At 46.4% G+C, this 17,418-nt stretch overlaps 1 protein-coding gene across 7 annotated transcripts in view; it reads left to right on the top strand.

Moving 5' to 3' along the window:
* Window positions 1-17,418, top strand: part of USP47 (ubiquitin specific peptidase 47) — a 130,859-nt gene that overhangs the window by 80,056 nt on the left and 33,385 nt on the right. For 4 of the 7 annotated variants that reach the window (XM_082269625.1, XM_082269622.1, XM_082269620.1 and 1 more), the window contains 4 exons: window positions 4,557-4,764; window positions 5,219-5,334; window positions 6,543-6,662; window positions 8,004-8,784. In XM_082269625.1, coding sequence (XP_082125751.1) covers window positions 4,557-4,764; window positions 5,219-5,334; window positions 6,543-6,662; window positions 8,004-8,784 — 1,225 coding nt within the window. The remainder of the gene's footprint in view (window positions 1-4,556; window positions 4,765-5,218; window positions 5,335-6,542; window positions 6,663-8,003; window positions 8,785-17,418) is intronic. The other 3 variants (XM_082269626.1, XM_082269623.1, XM_082269624.1) reach the window with 1 other exon arrangement.

Here is a 17,418-nt window from a genome sequence, read left to right as displayed (position 1 = left end):
TTTCAGGAAAAAGATTTTTTTTTTTTTTTTTAAATAATCTTTTTTTATTTTTTTTTTGTCAGTAGCCTGCATCCACAATCAGTAGATCACAGGTGTAGTGTGAGGATCCTGGTAAGCTAAGACTACTGTAGTCTTTGGCTCAGTTCGCACTATGAATCGCACAGGAAACACACAGCATTCCTGATTAAATCACATGCGATTCAGTGCAGTGCAATCTCAGCCTTATCAATTTGTATTGCACTGCACCAGCTTTGGAACCGGACTACAAACAAATTGCATGATCGTTTGGTTCCATGAAGTCCTATACAGGAAAACGCACTGCGTTTTGCACAAACAATTGGCCACTGCCCCCACCTATAACTTTCCTTTATATAAAATACCAAACACAAATAACCTGTAATGGTCCCCTGCGCTCAGAAGTGAAATGATCCACTGTATGGGATAAACCCAATTTTAGCAATCTATTGAAGAGAAGTTGCTGCTACTTAAAAGAAACAACACAATAATAAAAAACACCAACTTATCCTAGTAGAAAGACTGGCATCAGTAGTGCAAACACACCATGGCCATTTGTAGCAAATTAAGTAAATTACACCTCATAAAGTAAAATTAGCAAGGGGAGATAAAGTCCATCATGTATTGTCGTCTGAAGAGGAAGTCTATAAGCACAGGGATTCTAGAAACTCCAAGATGGAGAAAAGCCGATATCCTAGTGTGCAGCTTAAGAGAGATCACCTCCTAGTCCTCCACCAATGTGCTGATCACTCCAGAGAGATTGAGTACTCACCAGAAATACATGCCCACCCACTCTCATGGATAAGGCAAACTCTCATGGTATACAGCCTCCAAAAGATACACTGGATTAGCCGTCCCCCTCCTTCCTCTCATTTGGATATGGTTAATGATGGGTTAACATTACCTAGGATTATCCTGGATATGATTCCTCTTCCTCCTCCAATCACACGTGATCCGTATGGGTAGATGTGAAAAACAATAACCACCACTAGTGCTTAACTGTGTTAGTAAAATGATGCGCACCCTCTGCATCTATTTAGTCTGCAGGTTTCTCCCGAAGTATCTCATGACATATGGAACTCCTGTTGCTAGAGGTGCCTGTAATTTCACTTCAGGCTCTGTACTAACATCCAGGCAAAGCAGTTCACTAGTCACATGAGCAGGGAATGAGATTTTAGTGCATAGGAGTCGCAAGGAAATTACATTTAATTTTTTTTTATGGAGTGGGGACACTCAGTTGATTACTGCTCAACACAGGAAGATGCGTTGTCTTCCATTGACTGCTTATAATCCTGTAATCGGTATTAGGCGGTCTTTTCCTCTTTACACAGTTCTGTGTTGTCTCTTCTAGTGTTAATTACCCCTCAGATGATGTATGCGAGTGTGAGAATCTGCTTTGTATATGTGAGGAATTAGGAGCTCAGGGAGAGGACAGATGGAGGCTAAACACACAGGACCTAATGAGCTTAAAGTGTTACAAAACCCTGGAGCCTGCAGTCACTATATCTGCTCTCCCCAGGAGCCTGCAGTCACTATATCTGCTCTCCCCAGGAGCCTGCAGTCACTATATCTGCTCTCCCCATGAGCCTGCAGTCACTATATCTGCTCTCCCCAGGAGCCTGCAGTCACTATATCTGCTCTCCCCGGGAGCCTGCAGTCACTATATCTGCTCTCCCCGGGAGCCTGCAGTCACTATATCTGCTCTCCCCAGGAGCCTGCAGTCACTATATCTGCTCTCCCCGGGAGCCTGCAGTCACTATATCTGCTCTCCCCGGGAGCCTGCAGTCACTATATCTGCTCTCCCCGGGAGCCTGCAGTCACTATATCTGCTCTCCCCGGGAGCCTGGAGTCACTATATCTGGTCTCTCCAGGAGCCTGCAGTCACTATATCTGGTCTCTCCAGGAGCCTGCAGTCACTATATCTGCTCTCCCCGGGAGCCTGGAGTCACTATATCTGCTCTCCCCGGGAGCCTGGAGTCACTATATCTGCTCTCCCCGGGAGCCTGGAGTCACTATATCTGCTCTCCCCGGGAGCCTGGAGTCACTATATCTGCTCTCCCCGGGAGCCTGCAGTCACTATATCTGCTCTCCCCGGGAGCATGCAGTCACTATATCTGGTCTCCCTGGGAGCCTGCAGTCACTATATCTGGTCTCCCCGGGAGCCTGCAGTCACTATATCTGGTCTCCCCGGGAGCCTGCAGTCACTATATCTGCTCTCCCCGGGAGCCTGCAGTCACTATATCTGCTCTCCCCGGGAGCCTGCAGTCACTATATCTGCTCTCCCCGGGAGCCTGCAGTCACTATATCTGCTCTCCCCGGGAGCATGCAGTCACTATATCTGCTCTCCCCGGGAGCATGCAGTCACTATATCTGCTCTCCCCGGGAGCATGCAGTCACTATATCTGCTCTCCCTGGGAGTCTGCAGTCACTATATCTGGTCTCCCCAGGAGCCTGCAGTCACTATATCTGCTCTCCCCGGGATCATGCAGTCACTATATCTTGGGGAGAGCACTATATCTGCTCTCCCCAAGAGCCTGCTGTCACTATATCTGCTCTCCCCCAGGAGCCTGCAGTCACTATATCTGGTCTCCCCAGGAGCCTGCAGTCACTATATCTGGTCTCCCTAGGAGCCTGCAGTCACTATATGTGCTCTCCCCAGGAGCCTGCAGTCACTATATCTGCTCTCCCACAGTACACGAACATGGAAATGCAATTATTTTAGTAAATATAAACTGATAAATACCTTTTCTCATTAGCAGTATATAGCAGTCTTGTGACTTCTGTCAGTGTCTGGGTAAAGCTTGTAGGAGGTTTTTTTTTTTTTCTTTTCTGACTTTCCTATGAGGTTGCAGGACCCCTGATCTCTGGACAGTGCTGATTGGCCCTGTGCTGATCACATGCACCCCCCCAAAAAAAGAAAAGAAAATGCTCTAGCAATACACACCAAACTGAGCATGTGCAGAGTGACTCCAAGGCTCTGCTCTATCAGGATCAAATAGCCTTTTTACACAATGCAGAGGATTAACCCCTTAGGTTCCACAGTGAGTATAACCAGCATACTGTACTGCATATACAGACTGATTTACTACCGTTAGTGTCTTTAGAAACACTTTAAAAGGTGGCTACTTTTAAAAGACTCTTGGACGTACATCTCAAAGATCAAAACATCCAGGGGTAGGGGAAATTAATACCTCCACACACACCTACACACGTTGAACTGGGTGGACTATCGTCTTTATTTAACCTCAACTGCTATGTAACTATGAAAGTCCTACCAGTCCCCAGTGTCCAAATAGCAGTCAAGGTGCTATACAGAAGTACATGCTTCAGCAGTCCTGAATGGTACACAGCAGTGATAAAACTGCAGCTTCTAGTTAGTGTTTACTGGGACCATTAGAACAGAAGAGTCTTCTTGGAGTTAACATACAGTGTTACCTGTGAAGTAGTTGCTTGGAGTCCAGCCCTGCCTCAGCACAGGCCCCTATCAGGCAATGGCACTGAAAAAGGCACATTGCCTGCCTTCCACAGACCTAAAGGAGAGGTACAGCCAAAGCTGGTTTTGGCTCTACTTTTCCTGTGGATCATAGGAGTGTGGTTCGTTCTGCACACCTGTGACCCAGTTTCAGCAGACAGCAGGCTGAAGCCCGCTGTCGGCTGACGTCACAGAGCTGGTCCAGGCTCGGGCAAGATCGGGACAATGAAGTCGGGATCCACCCACATGCCTGGTCCAGGGCTCTGAGATCTACGTGGACAAGGGTCAGGGCTCTGAGATCTACGTGGACAAGGGTCAGGGCTCTGAGATCTACGTGGACAAGGGTCAGGGCTCTGAGATCTACGTGGACAAGGGTCAGGGCTCTGAGATCTATGTGGACAAGGGTCAGGGCTCTGAGATCTATGTGGACAAGGGTCAGGGCTCTGAGATCTATGTGGACAAGGGTCAGGGCTCTGAGATCTATGTGGACCAAGGGTCAGGGCTCTGAGATCTATGTGGACAAGGGTCAGGGCTCTGAGATCTACGTGGACAAGGGTCAGGGCTCTGAGATCTATGTGGACAAGGGTCAGGGCTCTGAGATCTATGTGGACAAGGGTCAGGGCTCTGAGATCTACGTGGACAAGGGTCAGGGCTCTGAGATCTACGTGGACAAGGGTCAGGGCTCTGAGATCTATGTGGACAAGGGTCAGGGCTCTGACATCTATGTGGACAAGGGTCAGGGCTCTGAGATCTATGTGGACAAGGGTCAGGGCTCTGAGATCTACGTGGACAAGGGTCAGGGCTCTGAGATCTACGTGGACAAGGGTCAGGGCTCTGAGATCTACGTGGGACAAGGGTCAGGGCTCTGAGATCTATGTGGACCAAGGGTCAGGGCTCTGAGATCTATGTGGACCAAGGGTCAGGGCTCTGAGATATATACGTGGACAAGGGTCAGGGCTCTGAGATATATACGTGGACAAGGGTCAGGGCTCTGACATCTGGGAAGCAGTAACGGGTCTGCCGAGGTTGCAGCATACATCGCTGACATTTCTTTTTTTTTTTTTTCTAGATAATGGATTTGGAAGGGGTCATCCCTCTGGATTGCTGTCGGCTAGTAAAATATGACGAATTTCACGACTACTTGGAGCGATCGTATGAAGACGAAGAAGATCGGCCAATGGGATTGCTGCTGGGTGGGGTCAAGTCCTCCTACATGTTCGATCTGCTATTGGAAACTAAACGGCCAGATCAGGTGTTCCAGTCCTACAAACCAGGTGGTGAGTAACCAGTCTGATGTGCTCCACCTATATCGGTTGAGGCTACACCAAGGACCGATTGCAGCTTCATTGAACTAAATAATTTATTTTTTTGGGCTACTGAAACCTTGTCAGGCCTGGCTGCTAAGGCTTTGGACATAATGGCTTGTTTTAGCTTTATGTAGCCTGGGCATCCTATTCAAAGGGCGTGTACAAAGCCCTTGCAAAGTGTTTAAAAAACATTGAGAAGCCATTTGATAGCCCGTAAAGGTAGCAAGCATCTGCAGTAGGTATCTTAATATTCTCAGGCATGGGTCCCTGTGTTAAAGCTGCAGTAAAGCCCACTTTGTGATTATAACCTACAGGTGAGCCTATAATAAAGCTTACTTGTAGGTAAAAGGAATAGCTCTTTTTTTTTAGTATTTTGCTTTGTCACTTGTGCTGGATATGTAAAATCTTTATTGTGACTGTGCAGAGGTGATGGTGAAGGTGTACGTGGTGGATCTGAAGGCGGAGACGATCGCCCCACCAGTCAGCGTTCGCGCTTATCTAAGCCAGACAATCCAGGAGTTCAAGCAGCTCATCTCCAAGGTTAGGATTGGTGGAGTAGTTTATTCAGATTTCAATGTTTTGTGTCTTTATTCCAGTACTGTGCCTACATGCTAAACATCGGATTCTCTGAGCAAATGACCTTCTGTTAACCACTTAAGCCCCAGAGGATTTGGCTGCTCAAAGACCAGGCCCTATTTTGCGATTCGGCACTGCGTGACTTTACCGGACAATTGCGCGGTCGTGCGATGCTGTACCAAAATGAAATTGACGTCCTTTTTTTCCCAGAAACAGAGCTTTCTTTTGGTGATATTTGATCATGTGTGCGATTTTTATTTTTTGCGCTATAAACAAAAAAAAAGACGACAATTTTGAAAAAATAACAATATTTTTCACATTTTTTTATATGAAATTCTCAAAAAAAAAAATGTAAAAATCAACATTTTTTAACATTTTAGGCCAATTTGTTTTCTGCTACATATTTTTGGTAAAAAAAATCGCAATAAGCGTATTTTGATTGGTTTACGCAAAAGTTATTGCGTTAACTAACTACGGGAAAGATTTATGTAATGTTTTTTTTGTGTTTTTTTTAAACTAGTAATGGCGGCGATCTGCGATTATTTATTTTTATTTTTTTGCGGGACTGCGACATTGCGGCGGACAGATCGGACTCCTAACTGGCATTTTTGACACTTTTGGGAGTACCAGTGACATTACTACAGTAATCAGTGCTATAAATATGCACTGTTACTGTAAAAAATGACACCGGCAGGGAAGGGGTTAACTTTATTGGTGATCAAGGGGTGTCCCTAGGGGGCGTGATTCTAACTGTCAGGGGGCGTGGCTTGTTACATCATCACAGAGACATACGATCCTACATAGCAGGATCGCATAGCCTCAGTGATGATCTAAGGGAGAATGACAGGCGGTTGTGTTTACATTAGCCGTCTGTCTTTCCCCTTCTCCTGAGTGAGATTGCGAGTGGCCGGCGGGCATCAGAGCCGCCGGAAACACACGCTGGGATGGCAGGGAATGAGCAGGGGCGTGGGCGAACGACGTACCGGTACGTCACTTTGCCTGTAGGGTGCTGACTGCCGCAGTATATAGTCGTGCGGCAGTCTGCAAGTGGTTAATTGGGGGGGGGTCATAAGTGTGTATGTTTGTGTATTGCTGAATTGTAGTTCTGTTATGTTGGGGGTTGCAGTGGTGTCTCTAATATTTTCTCATCCCCAATTATCTATGTATGACAGACCATAGACTTGCCATGGGATCCTATGCGCATTGTTCTGGAACGCTGCTACAATGACCTACGACTGCTCAGCGTGTCCAATAAAACACTCAAGGCTGAAGGATTCTTCCGAAGCAATAAGGTGAGGTCATGTAGAGAGATTCCTTCTAGCTAGTGTCAAACTTGTGGCTCGAGGACCACAGGAGTCGCTTTGGTATTTGTTTCCAGCCTTTGGACACCAACAGTCTGCTGGCTCTACTAGCCCTATGTGTCCCATGTTTCTCACTGTCTTCTGTAGCATGTCTTCAGTCTCAAACCAAACCTGTAGCGCAGTGTTTTTCAACTCCGGCGCCACGAGGAGTCCTCGGGGGTGCCTCGGCAACAGCCCAATTTGAGTGTTCCTCTGTTAACTCCTGTGATAGAGGCAGGAGCAGTGCCAACCGTCAGTATTTTTACTGGCAGCCAGTAAATGCCAGTGAAAGGAAAAGGTTGCCAGAAAAAAATATGGCTACGACGCTCAAGTCGGAACTGCGCATGTGCTATTCTGGCTTGGATCTGGCCTGAGACCATTTAAGTGCCTGCTACAGTGTGTTCAAGTAGCACCAGCGAGGGGAATGTGTGGCAGTGGCAGGACCTGAGCGCGTGTCTTGTGATGTCATGGGGCAAGAGAATCGAGCTGAGGGGCCGGACCTGCGGGATGGGAACAAGGCAAGAAGGCTGTGACGCTCAGGTTGGAACTGCGCATGCGCTGTTCTGGTCCAGAGCTGGCCTGAGACCATCCATGCCTGCTACAGTGTGTTCAGTCAACACCAGCGAGGGGAAGTTGTGGCAGAGGCAGTGCCTGAGCGCGTGTCTTGTGATGTCATGGGGTAAGAGAGCCGAGCTGAGGGGTCGGACCTGCGGGATGGGAACAAGGTGAACTGGTGTGGAGGGAGACTGTCACTGTAAATCAGGAAGGGACATGTCATCATCATCTGTGCTCTAACTTTCTTGCCCTCCTGTCCTGTCCCTAGGCTACTTACTATATAGAAAATAAAATAAATATATTTTTTGCCTTAATGTCTACCTTAAATCACATTACTAACTGCATACTGTACTTGTTTATAACCTAAATACTGAAATTTGCATTTAAAACTCTAATTTTGTAACTTTTGGAAATGCCATTAAAAACATGGCTGTGCCAGTAAATTCTGGTTGTAGTGTCAGTAAATTTCTGGTTGGTTGGCAACACTGGGCGGGAGAGAGCTCAGCCTGCACCTCCTCCCGGCTACTTCCTCCTCTGTTCTATTGCCAGCAAAACGGAAAACTGTGCAGGCTGCCCACCCTCATCCTAGCAACAATGACATCATTGGTTGCTAAGGACATGTCGGGCGGCCTGTACAGCTTTCTGTTTTGCCGGCCCGTGTGCATGGGGCCTTAAGCATTTACTGTTTTGCACAACCTGTTTTGAATGCCCCTGACTCGTACTTTTGTTTTCGTGTAGGTGTTTGTCGAGAGCTCGGACTCCACAGACCACCAGCTGCTGTTTCCGGAGTCTCACCTGTGGAAGCTCCTTGACCGCCATGCTAATACCATTAGACTGTACGTGTCCCTCCCAGAGCACGTCCCGGGCCCTCAGGCCCAGCGCTCCTCCTGCACGAAGCCTTGCCAGGACTCAGAAAGCCAGGCGGCATTCTGCGAGAGGGGGAAAGGAGGTGGGAAATCTGTGGACGCCATTTTGGAGGAAAGCACTGAAAAACTCAAATCTCTGTCCCTCCAGCAGCAGGAGGAAGGGGGGAACGGGGACAGCAGTAAAAGTACAGAGGGCAGTGACTTTGAAAACATTGACTCTCCGCTGAACGAGGCGGATTCCTCAGGGTCAGCCGACAACAGAGACCTGGAGAACCGGATTCTCCCCGCAGACTCTGAGAACAACTTCCAGTCAGAAGAGCGATCGGACTCTGACATTAATAACGACCGGAGCACTAGTTCTGTGGACAGCGATATCCTTAGCTCAAGCCATAGCAGCGACACCCTGTGCAATGCGGACAACGCCCCCATACCACTAGCCAACGGGCTCGACTCCCACAGCATCACCAGCAGCCGCAGATCCAAAGCCAACGAAGGCAAGAAGGAGACCTGGGACACGGCCGAGGAGGATTCTGGGACAGACAGCGAGTACGACGATAGTGGGAAGAGTCGAGGGGACACCCAGTTTGTGTATTTCAAAGCAGAGATGCATTCTGGGGAGGAAGGATCTGGGGAAGGGCAGAAATGTACGTTTCGTAAGTTTATGCACGATGGAGAAAGGAGTTCTTTCAAACGTACCTTTGCTTGAATACGTTATGTGGATGAAGCTGATGGATGTATGCCTTTTTAAAGGCACTATCCCTATTGGAAGAAAACATTTCCCTTCTAGCCCCTTGATGTGGAAGGAATAGCATATAATGGGACTTTAAGGCCCCTTTCACACATAGGACTGCTGAGCAGGCGGATGGCAGCTCTGTCTCCACGCTGTGTGCGGAGACAGAGCTGTCACGTCCCTGCTGTTCTCTATGGGGGAATCGGATGAGAACGGACCACCTGTCCGTTCTCATCCGATCCGATCCGCTGGACGGATGGAAAATAGGGTTTCCATCCGTCCAGATTTGACGGACTGGATCGGATGTCAGCGGACATGTCTCCGCTGACATCCGATGTCCCATAGAGATGCATGGGGCATCCGTTCAGATCTGCCTGAAAAACGTACAGGCGGATCTGAACGGTCCGCTAGTGTGAAAGGGGCCCAATTGTGCCAAATCAAGGGTCAAAAAAAAAAAAAATACAGATAAAATCCAAGCTCTTTTATTACAAACCCAAACTTTTCTGGCACTTTTTGTTCACAAGTAAAAGAAAAAATGTATTTTCTGCTAGAAAATAGCATAGAACCCCCAAGTGTGTGTGTGTGTGTGTGTGTGTGTGTGTGTGTGTGTGTGTGTGTGTGTGTGTGTGTGTGTGTGTGTGTGTGTGTGTGTGTGTGTGTGTGTGTGTGTGTGTGTGTGTGTGTGTGTGTGTGTGTGTGTGTGTGTGTGTGTGTGTGTGTGTGTGTGTGTGTGTGTGTGTGTGTGTGTGTGTGTGTGTGTGTGTGTGTGTGTGTGTAAAATATTTTATTTGTTATTCTAGCACAGACCCTAGAGCAAGGTTTCCCAATATATTTTACATGCGAAACATGTTGTCATGGCAACCATATAGCTTGTGTTCCACCCTGGTTCCTGGTATTTCCCTGCAAGTGGCGCCTGTCCGGCTGATGTGACCGCTACGGAACTACAGCAGAATCCTTTCATCCTAATGCCCAGTACACACAATCCGAAAATCGGACGACGTTCCATCCGTTTTTGTTTGGTTGCTAGGAACTCTCAATTATATTCGCAAACGGGAGAGGTTACTTACGATACGAATTTTCTCGGACGATTATTCAAAAGCTTCCGGTATGCGTAACCACGTTGTAGCGTGTGAGGGGAAATGATGTCTACTGCTCACCATTTTTTTCGGACGAACAACATACTGATAATACGATTATCGTACGATGTGTTATAATACGATCAAAATTTTTATGCTTGCACGACCGGATAATATCGGGCGAACTGTCGTGATCTCCTCTCGTAAGCTGTGTACTAACGATCAGATTATCGTCCGATCTTTTCACAAGCGTTATTTTTCGTCCGATTTTCGGATCGTGTGTGCGGGCCATTACGTTGGCTGGTTTCCGGCTTTGTGCACACACTGCTCAGCAGTCCTGGGAGACTGACCTCCTGCTTGGTGTATTGACCATGATCCCAGTGTGGTTCATGCGCTGCCTTCCTCATGTACTAAAGTCCCATTATATGCTGTTCCTTCCCCATCAAAGGGGCTAGAAAGGAAAAGAGTTTTCTTGGTGTCTTTGCTTTGATCGGAGTCAATATAATTCCAAGGAGCATTCTCTGACAAATATGAAGGCAGTACACGTTTTTATGATTTTTGTGCTCTGGTAGCTGCAGACAGAGGTTACCAAATGGTTATCAATTCATTTTTGAAGCTTTTTCCTTTTTACCATGGTGACAAATCTCCTAATCAGGGTGTAGCATGATGGTCTTATTGATTTACTGCAGCTCAGCAGTGAGATTGTGTTCCGTGAGGAATTAAGGGGTTAAGCTGGGGGTACTCAGCAGGCATTGTGTGGTATCACCTATTTGTGTCCCTAAATATTCCAGCACACAGCAAGTGCAGACGTACATTCGATGTTAGGATGAACCCACAGACCTTTGCGCCTTTCATTATAGAAAGGTGTATATTTTTATGATTTTTTTTTTTTTTTTTTTTGTGAACCAACCAATCGGAAGCCACTTCCTGAGTGCACCAACGTTGGGTTTGCTTGCTGTGCATTTCTGCTTAATGTATTTAAAGCAAAACTAAACACATAAATTTATTGGTTTCAAAAAGACAGTTACATTCAAGGAATGCTGGGAATGAGAACTGTCATTTGCTGGTGCTCTCAACCAAACTGCCAATCCAATGGCTGGTGTCATAACTGATCACATGTGCACCCTGACACACAGAGGGTCTATCAGGCAGTAGGGGAGGGAAAATCTCTAAAAAGGGCACAGCAATTCCAGATTTCCCCTCATCTTCTGCTCCAGTGACAGCTGGTGTAATGGGGTGTCACCAGGTAAACAAATGAGGGAGGACCAACTAGTGGAAATATAAGCACTGCTCTGACCTCTTTCCCTACATTATCCAAGAAACATTGGCTGAAGTTTCACTTTGAATGAATGCAGCGGTCTCCAAACTGTGGGGCAGACACGACCCTTTGCTTCATCCTGCACCTGGGGGCTATTCCTTCTATTGATACCACTGATAACACTCCGCCTGCAACGACCCCCTCCTTCCCACCCCTGACGATGGGGCCCGATTCCTGCCACAGACGATGGGGCCCGATTCCTGCCACTGACACAGACGATGGGGCCCGATTCCTGCCACTGACACAGACGATGGGGCCCGATTCCTGCCACTGACACAGGCGATGGGGCCCGATTCCTGCCACTGACACAGGCGATGGGGCCCGATTCCTGCCACTGACACAGGCGATGGGGCCCGATTCCTGCCACTGACACAGGCGATGGGGCCCGATTCCTGCCACTGACACAGGCGATGGGGCCCGATTCCTGCCACTGACACAGGCGATGGGGCCCGATTCCTGCCACTACTGACCACAGGTGTCATGTAATGACTTCCAAGCATTAGGCATTGTTTAACCCCACTGCCCTTTGAACATTATCAACTCCCGCTGGCCACACTCCAGCCTCCCTTGAGTTTTAATGACAGTAATCTGGCCCTTTTGTTAAAGTTTGGAGGCCCCTGAATTCATGGAGAAAGAAGGATAGAATCTGCACTCTACATTAGGGTTATCCCTCAGGGTGGAAAGTTTGAAAGGCACGGTGTGGAGACAAGGAGGATTGATCACTGGACATCCAATTCATCATGCTTAGATCTTGATCTGAAGACTCTGTGAATATTTGAACCAGACCTAGGAGCTATAATGAAATGTCTGCTTTTCTCAAGTGGTCATCCTTCCTTTTGATAAAAGGCAGCATAAAAGATGTCTACCTTTTACCTGGCTTCTGCCAACTGCACCTGGGTAAGGGTGACACCTTCTTCCTTCCAGTGAGATCCTGGGGAATGTGAAATGCTCAAAATCTCGCCGAGACGACTTCCCCGCTTTATGCTGCACTCTTCTCTTCTTGCGAGATTTGGAAGGTCCATCATTTTTAGGATCTCGCCTGATGGAGAACGAGGTGATCCCCTGCACTGTGGAAGGCGGGAGAGAGAGGTACATATGTAATCTATTGTCATCAACCTTCCACGGGTCTCTTTTTTTTTTTTTTTCTTTTAATGTTTATGGTGCTTTTCCGTAAGTGGAAAAGAAGTCCACTTAAAAAGGTAAATAAGGTGAAAAGAAAAACTACATAAAGTAAAAAGGGGTTTCAATGATGACCACCAGGTAAATATTCAAGCGTATAAAATTCACTGGTTTTATTATTGCAGAATTAAAAAAGTATTATATAATCATATCAAAGTTAAACATTAAAATGTTTCACAAAACCCTTTTGTACTTGTATGTCTACATGTTTCACAGATTGTCTGCTTCTTCAGGACTACATCCAGGGACTTGTGTATATTGTGTGCTTATCTTAATCTATATTCAAAGAAACATTCCATTAAAAAAAAAAAACTATAGAAAATACATAATCTTCAATACACCAAGTAATCTGTATCAAAAAGTCTCAGCATCGTATATATTCGGTTTAAAGAGGAGATAAAAACCTCTATGGACAGAAGAGGTTTTTTTTCCCCTTTTGGTTTTTATCTCCTCTTTAAACCGAATATATACGATGCTGAGATTTTTGATACATAACATTCAATACACTAAGTAATCTGTATTTTCAATATTATCAACTATGGGCAACTACATGGAAAATGAGGTTTAATGTGGATAAGTGCAAGGTATTGCACTTTCGGGACTAATAACGTAAAAGCAAAGTACACGCTGGGGGGGGGGGGGGGTACCTCTGGGGGTTTTAAAAATGGAGAAAGATATGGTAGTCTTAGTAGAAGATAGACTAAGCCAGTGTTTTTCAACTCCGGTCCTCAGGGCACACTAACAAGCCAGATTTTAAGTATTACCTTGGCGAGATGCAGACTAGAATACTGCAATCACTGAGCAGCAAATTATATCACCTGTGATGTATTTCAGTTTTCTTGCAAACCTGGCCTGTTAGTGTGCCCTGAGGACCGGAGTTGAGAAACACTGGACTAAGCAATAGCATGCAATGTCAAGCTGCGGCTGCCAAAGCCGGCAGAATATTAGTATGCATAAGGAAGGGGATGTATTCCAGAGACAAAACTATAATCCTTCCACTTTATAAATTACTGGTCCCACCACATCTGGAGTACTCTGTCCAGTTCTGGTCACCAGTCCTCAGGAGGGATGTGTTGGAGCTGGAGAGAGTCCAGAGAAGGGCAACAAAACTTATTGGGGGATTAGAGGACCTTAATTATGAAGAGCGTTTTGGTGCTCGATTTATTCTCCCTGGAGAAGAGACGCCTGAGAGGGGACATGATAGCAATTTATAAATACCTCAACGATGATCAGAGCATAGAAAAAAAACTATTCAGTCGCAAGGAATGCATGAGGACAGGAAGCCATACAATGCGATTAGAGGAGAAGCGTTTTAACCTCAGGCTACCAAGGGGGTTCTTTACAGTAAGGGCTACAAGATTGTGGAATTCTCTGCCACAAATGGTAGTAGTAACTGCGGGGAGTATGGCTACTTTTAAAAGACTCTTGGACGTACATCTCAAGGACATTATCATTCAGGGGTATGGGAAATGTTTCACACTGACACAGGTTGAACTGGATGGACTATTGCCTTTATTCAACCTCAACGACTATGTAACTAATATGGTCCTTTTTATAAATAGAATTCTTCTTTGATTATATTAAGATAAGCACACTATATATACACACGTCCCTGGATTTAGTCCTGAAGAAGTGGCCGACCAGCGAAATGCGTAGATATAGAAGGACAAAGCATTTTGTGAAATATTTTAATGTTCACCTTTTATGATTATGTAATACTTTTGATTATTGTGCAATAATAACTTTGATTTTTATTCTTCTGATTATTTACCTGGTGGTCATCTTTGAAGCCCCTTTTTTCCTTTTATTTTATTTTCCTTGTACTTTTTTGGGGTGATTACCCTCAGGTTATTATTAAAGCCTTTTAGCTCGTCATATCTCCCTCCACAAAATATAGTTATGTACAAATAACGGGAAAAGGTGGATGAATTCCTGTGAAAATTGCATTTCAGATGTACAAAAACAAGATGTCAAATACACTTGCATAAGGCACGCACGTTGGGAAATCAGTTATTGAGATTTCTTGTCCAGTGAGGGATGCGGAGTCTTTAACCTTTAGAGTAAACTGCCACCTACAGGAGGACCGGACACTGGCAAAAAAAAAAAAATTCAACACTGCAGAGTGCATGAGCATCATGGGAAATGTAGTTCCAAAACATCTGGGGTGCCAAGGTTCGCCATCACTGGTCTAGATGCACCCAGTTCACACTCTGCTAAAGGCTACGGGGCTTCTTGCAGGAGCTACTGATGGTGCCGAGGTCCAAAGCCTGTGGTCATGTAGCCTTCGGTTCCTAGAGGCTTTCCTGAAATCAAAGTCCTCTTTAGCTTTGCTGGGTCTGGCTGCATCCTCTGCTCTTTCAGCTGAGGTTTAAACTACAGTCCCCAATGGTACCCTGCTATATACTGACTCTGATCACAGACGCCACAAGCGTGCAGAAGTAGAGAATGCTCTGGTGGCTCAGTGGGATCCAGTACACCCTGCTCAGTGCCTTTCCTCCCATGACACTTCTTTTCCTTCTGTTAAGGTTTGAGATAGGGATCGACCGACATCGGTTTTTCGTTACCGATATTTTGGCCATTGCATATCGGTGTCGGCCGATATGGGCCGATATTTTGAACATTTAAAGTTTTGCAAAATAAACACAATTTTCGACACCCTGGAACCCTGCCTTGCTGATAATCGGTTGATCCCTAGTTTGAGATGGAGGGAAGTCCAGGGATCCTCATTGCTCTGGACTGGCACAAACAGATGTGGTATGCAGACCTGGTAAAACCGGGCTCTGTCACAGCTTTAGAAAGTCTGTCCGAAGGACTGATTTTACTTTCCTGCATCACGGTTGCTGGCTTTAACAGCAGCATGGCTGGTGAATTTCAGTTTCTGAGGGACTGGGATCTCTGTCTGTGATTCATAGGATGCTTAATCCAGGAATGCTGCTTCCTGCAAGTAAAGAGTTAAAAAAAAAAAAGTGCAAGGTGGTGATTATTTCTAAATTTAAAAAGTCCAATAATAGTCCAATAATCTCAGTATTATGAACAAAGTCCATCCAAGGGTCAAATAAATAAGAATAAATGTCCGTCTACTCAAAGGACGCCTTTTGTAGGGAGCAGAAGCAATCTCCAATACATGTAGAGAAGAAGCAAAAAAGACAGAAGCGGCTCTAAGGCCAGCCATACACGGTGCAAATTACTTTCCTGCAGCCATACAAACTACTGAGGACCATTTTGAGTTGCTGCAATGAAATTTCAGCAAAATGGCCTAGCCTGCTGCATCATTTTTTACTTTGATTTTCGGGGTGTCTTTGAATTCAGCCCTCTGTAGGGTGATAATTTTCATTTCCATCAAACGATGGGGCATCCTTTCCTTCCTAACACATTACCAGTCCATACCAGTATAGATCCTAACACATTACCCAGTCCATACCAGTACAGATCCTAACACATTACCCAGTCCATACCAGTATAGATCCTAACACATTACCCAGTCCATACCAGTATAGATCCTAACGCATTACCCAGTCCATACCAGTATAGATCCTAACGCATTACCCAGTCCATACCAGTATCGATCCAAACGCATTACCCAGTCCATACAAGTATCGATCCAAACGCATTACCCAGTCCATACCAGTATCGATCCAAACGCATTACCCAGTCCATACCAGTATAGATCCTAACACATTACCCAGTCCATACCATATATATAGAAGGCTGTATTCTCCTTGGGTTGATTTCTTGACAAAGGAATGCGCCTGTAATCCTATTCACATTATGCATGCTCAGAAACGCATTGCACGCCGCCCAGTGACATCACCACACCCAGCGCTGCGGTCCACAACTGCTCCAGCCCTCAGTCTCGGTCTTCCACCTTTCCCAGCTGGCTTCCTAAAGTCCAGACGAGCGGCAGCAGCATATGAGCAGAACCTGCGATGACGTCCCGCAGAAGATGGATTGCAACATGTCTATTTGTATCTATTAAAGCGGAGCTCCGCCCATAAGGGGACATTCCTTTTTAAGGCCTCCTCCCCCTCTCATGTTTGTGAAATTGAGCTTTCTGGCGTTTTTACAGCGTTTTTGTGCAGGCATTTTAAGTTGACAAATGACCAATGAAAGCAGTAAAACACCTGTAATCTGCCAAAAAAGAAGCTCATGTACTTTTTTGAGCGATGGGCATTTTGCTTAAGGCGACAAAACGCTCAGCTGTGAACAGGGGCCATTGAAATTAATGAGATTTGTCTTGTTGGGCGTTTTTAGAGCTGAGTCTGAAAATCGCCCAAAAACATCTTAGGTGTGAACAGAGCCTTAGGCCTTTTGTAGCTCCTTCTGTTTGTTCCACGTTGACTCCATAGCAGTGGCGGCTGGTGCGTTGGAGCACCGGACACATTGATTTCAATGGGGGTTTTTTTTTCTGAATCATCTGATTAGGCTCTAATAGGCTTCAGAAAAGGGTGGACCCGGGGCGCAGAACACTGCGCCCTAGCCCACCCATTTGTGTAACAATAGCGAATGAAAATTCGCTATTGTCACACGGATCCTCCTCCTGGCCAATCAGGAAGCGGGTCCGAGACCCGCTTCCCGATTGGCCAAAAGGCGAACCCATACCATTGGCCGAGGAGGAGACGCCGGGGACTGAGGAGAATCCGCCGCTGCGGGTAAGTGCACTGGTCTCTCTGCTTTCAAAGGGGGCACGGCACGCTGGTCTCTGCATTGAAAGGGGGCACGCTGGTCACTCTGCATTGAAAGGGGGCACGCTGGTCACTCTGTATTGAAAGGGGGCACGCTGGTCACTCTGCATTGAAAGGGGGCACGGCACGCTGGTCACTCTGCATTGAAGGGGGCACGATGGTCACTCTACATTGAAAGGGGGCATGCTGGTCACTCTGTATTGAAAGGGGGAACGGCAGGCTGGTCACTCTGCATTGAAAGGGGGCACGGCACGCTGGTCACTCTGCATTGAAGGGGGCACGATGGCCATTCTACATTGAAA

This window comes from Pelophylax lessonae (genome assembly GCF_965119305.1).
Source record: "Pelophylax lessonae genome assembly, chromosome: 10".
NCBI lineage: Eukaryota > Metazoa > Chordata > Amphibia > Anura > Ranidae > Pelophylax > Pelophylax lessonae.
The sequence above is the reverse complement of the archived record's forward strand: the minus strand, read 5'-3'. Positions and strand labels throughout refer to the sequence as shown.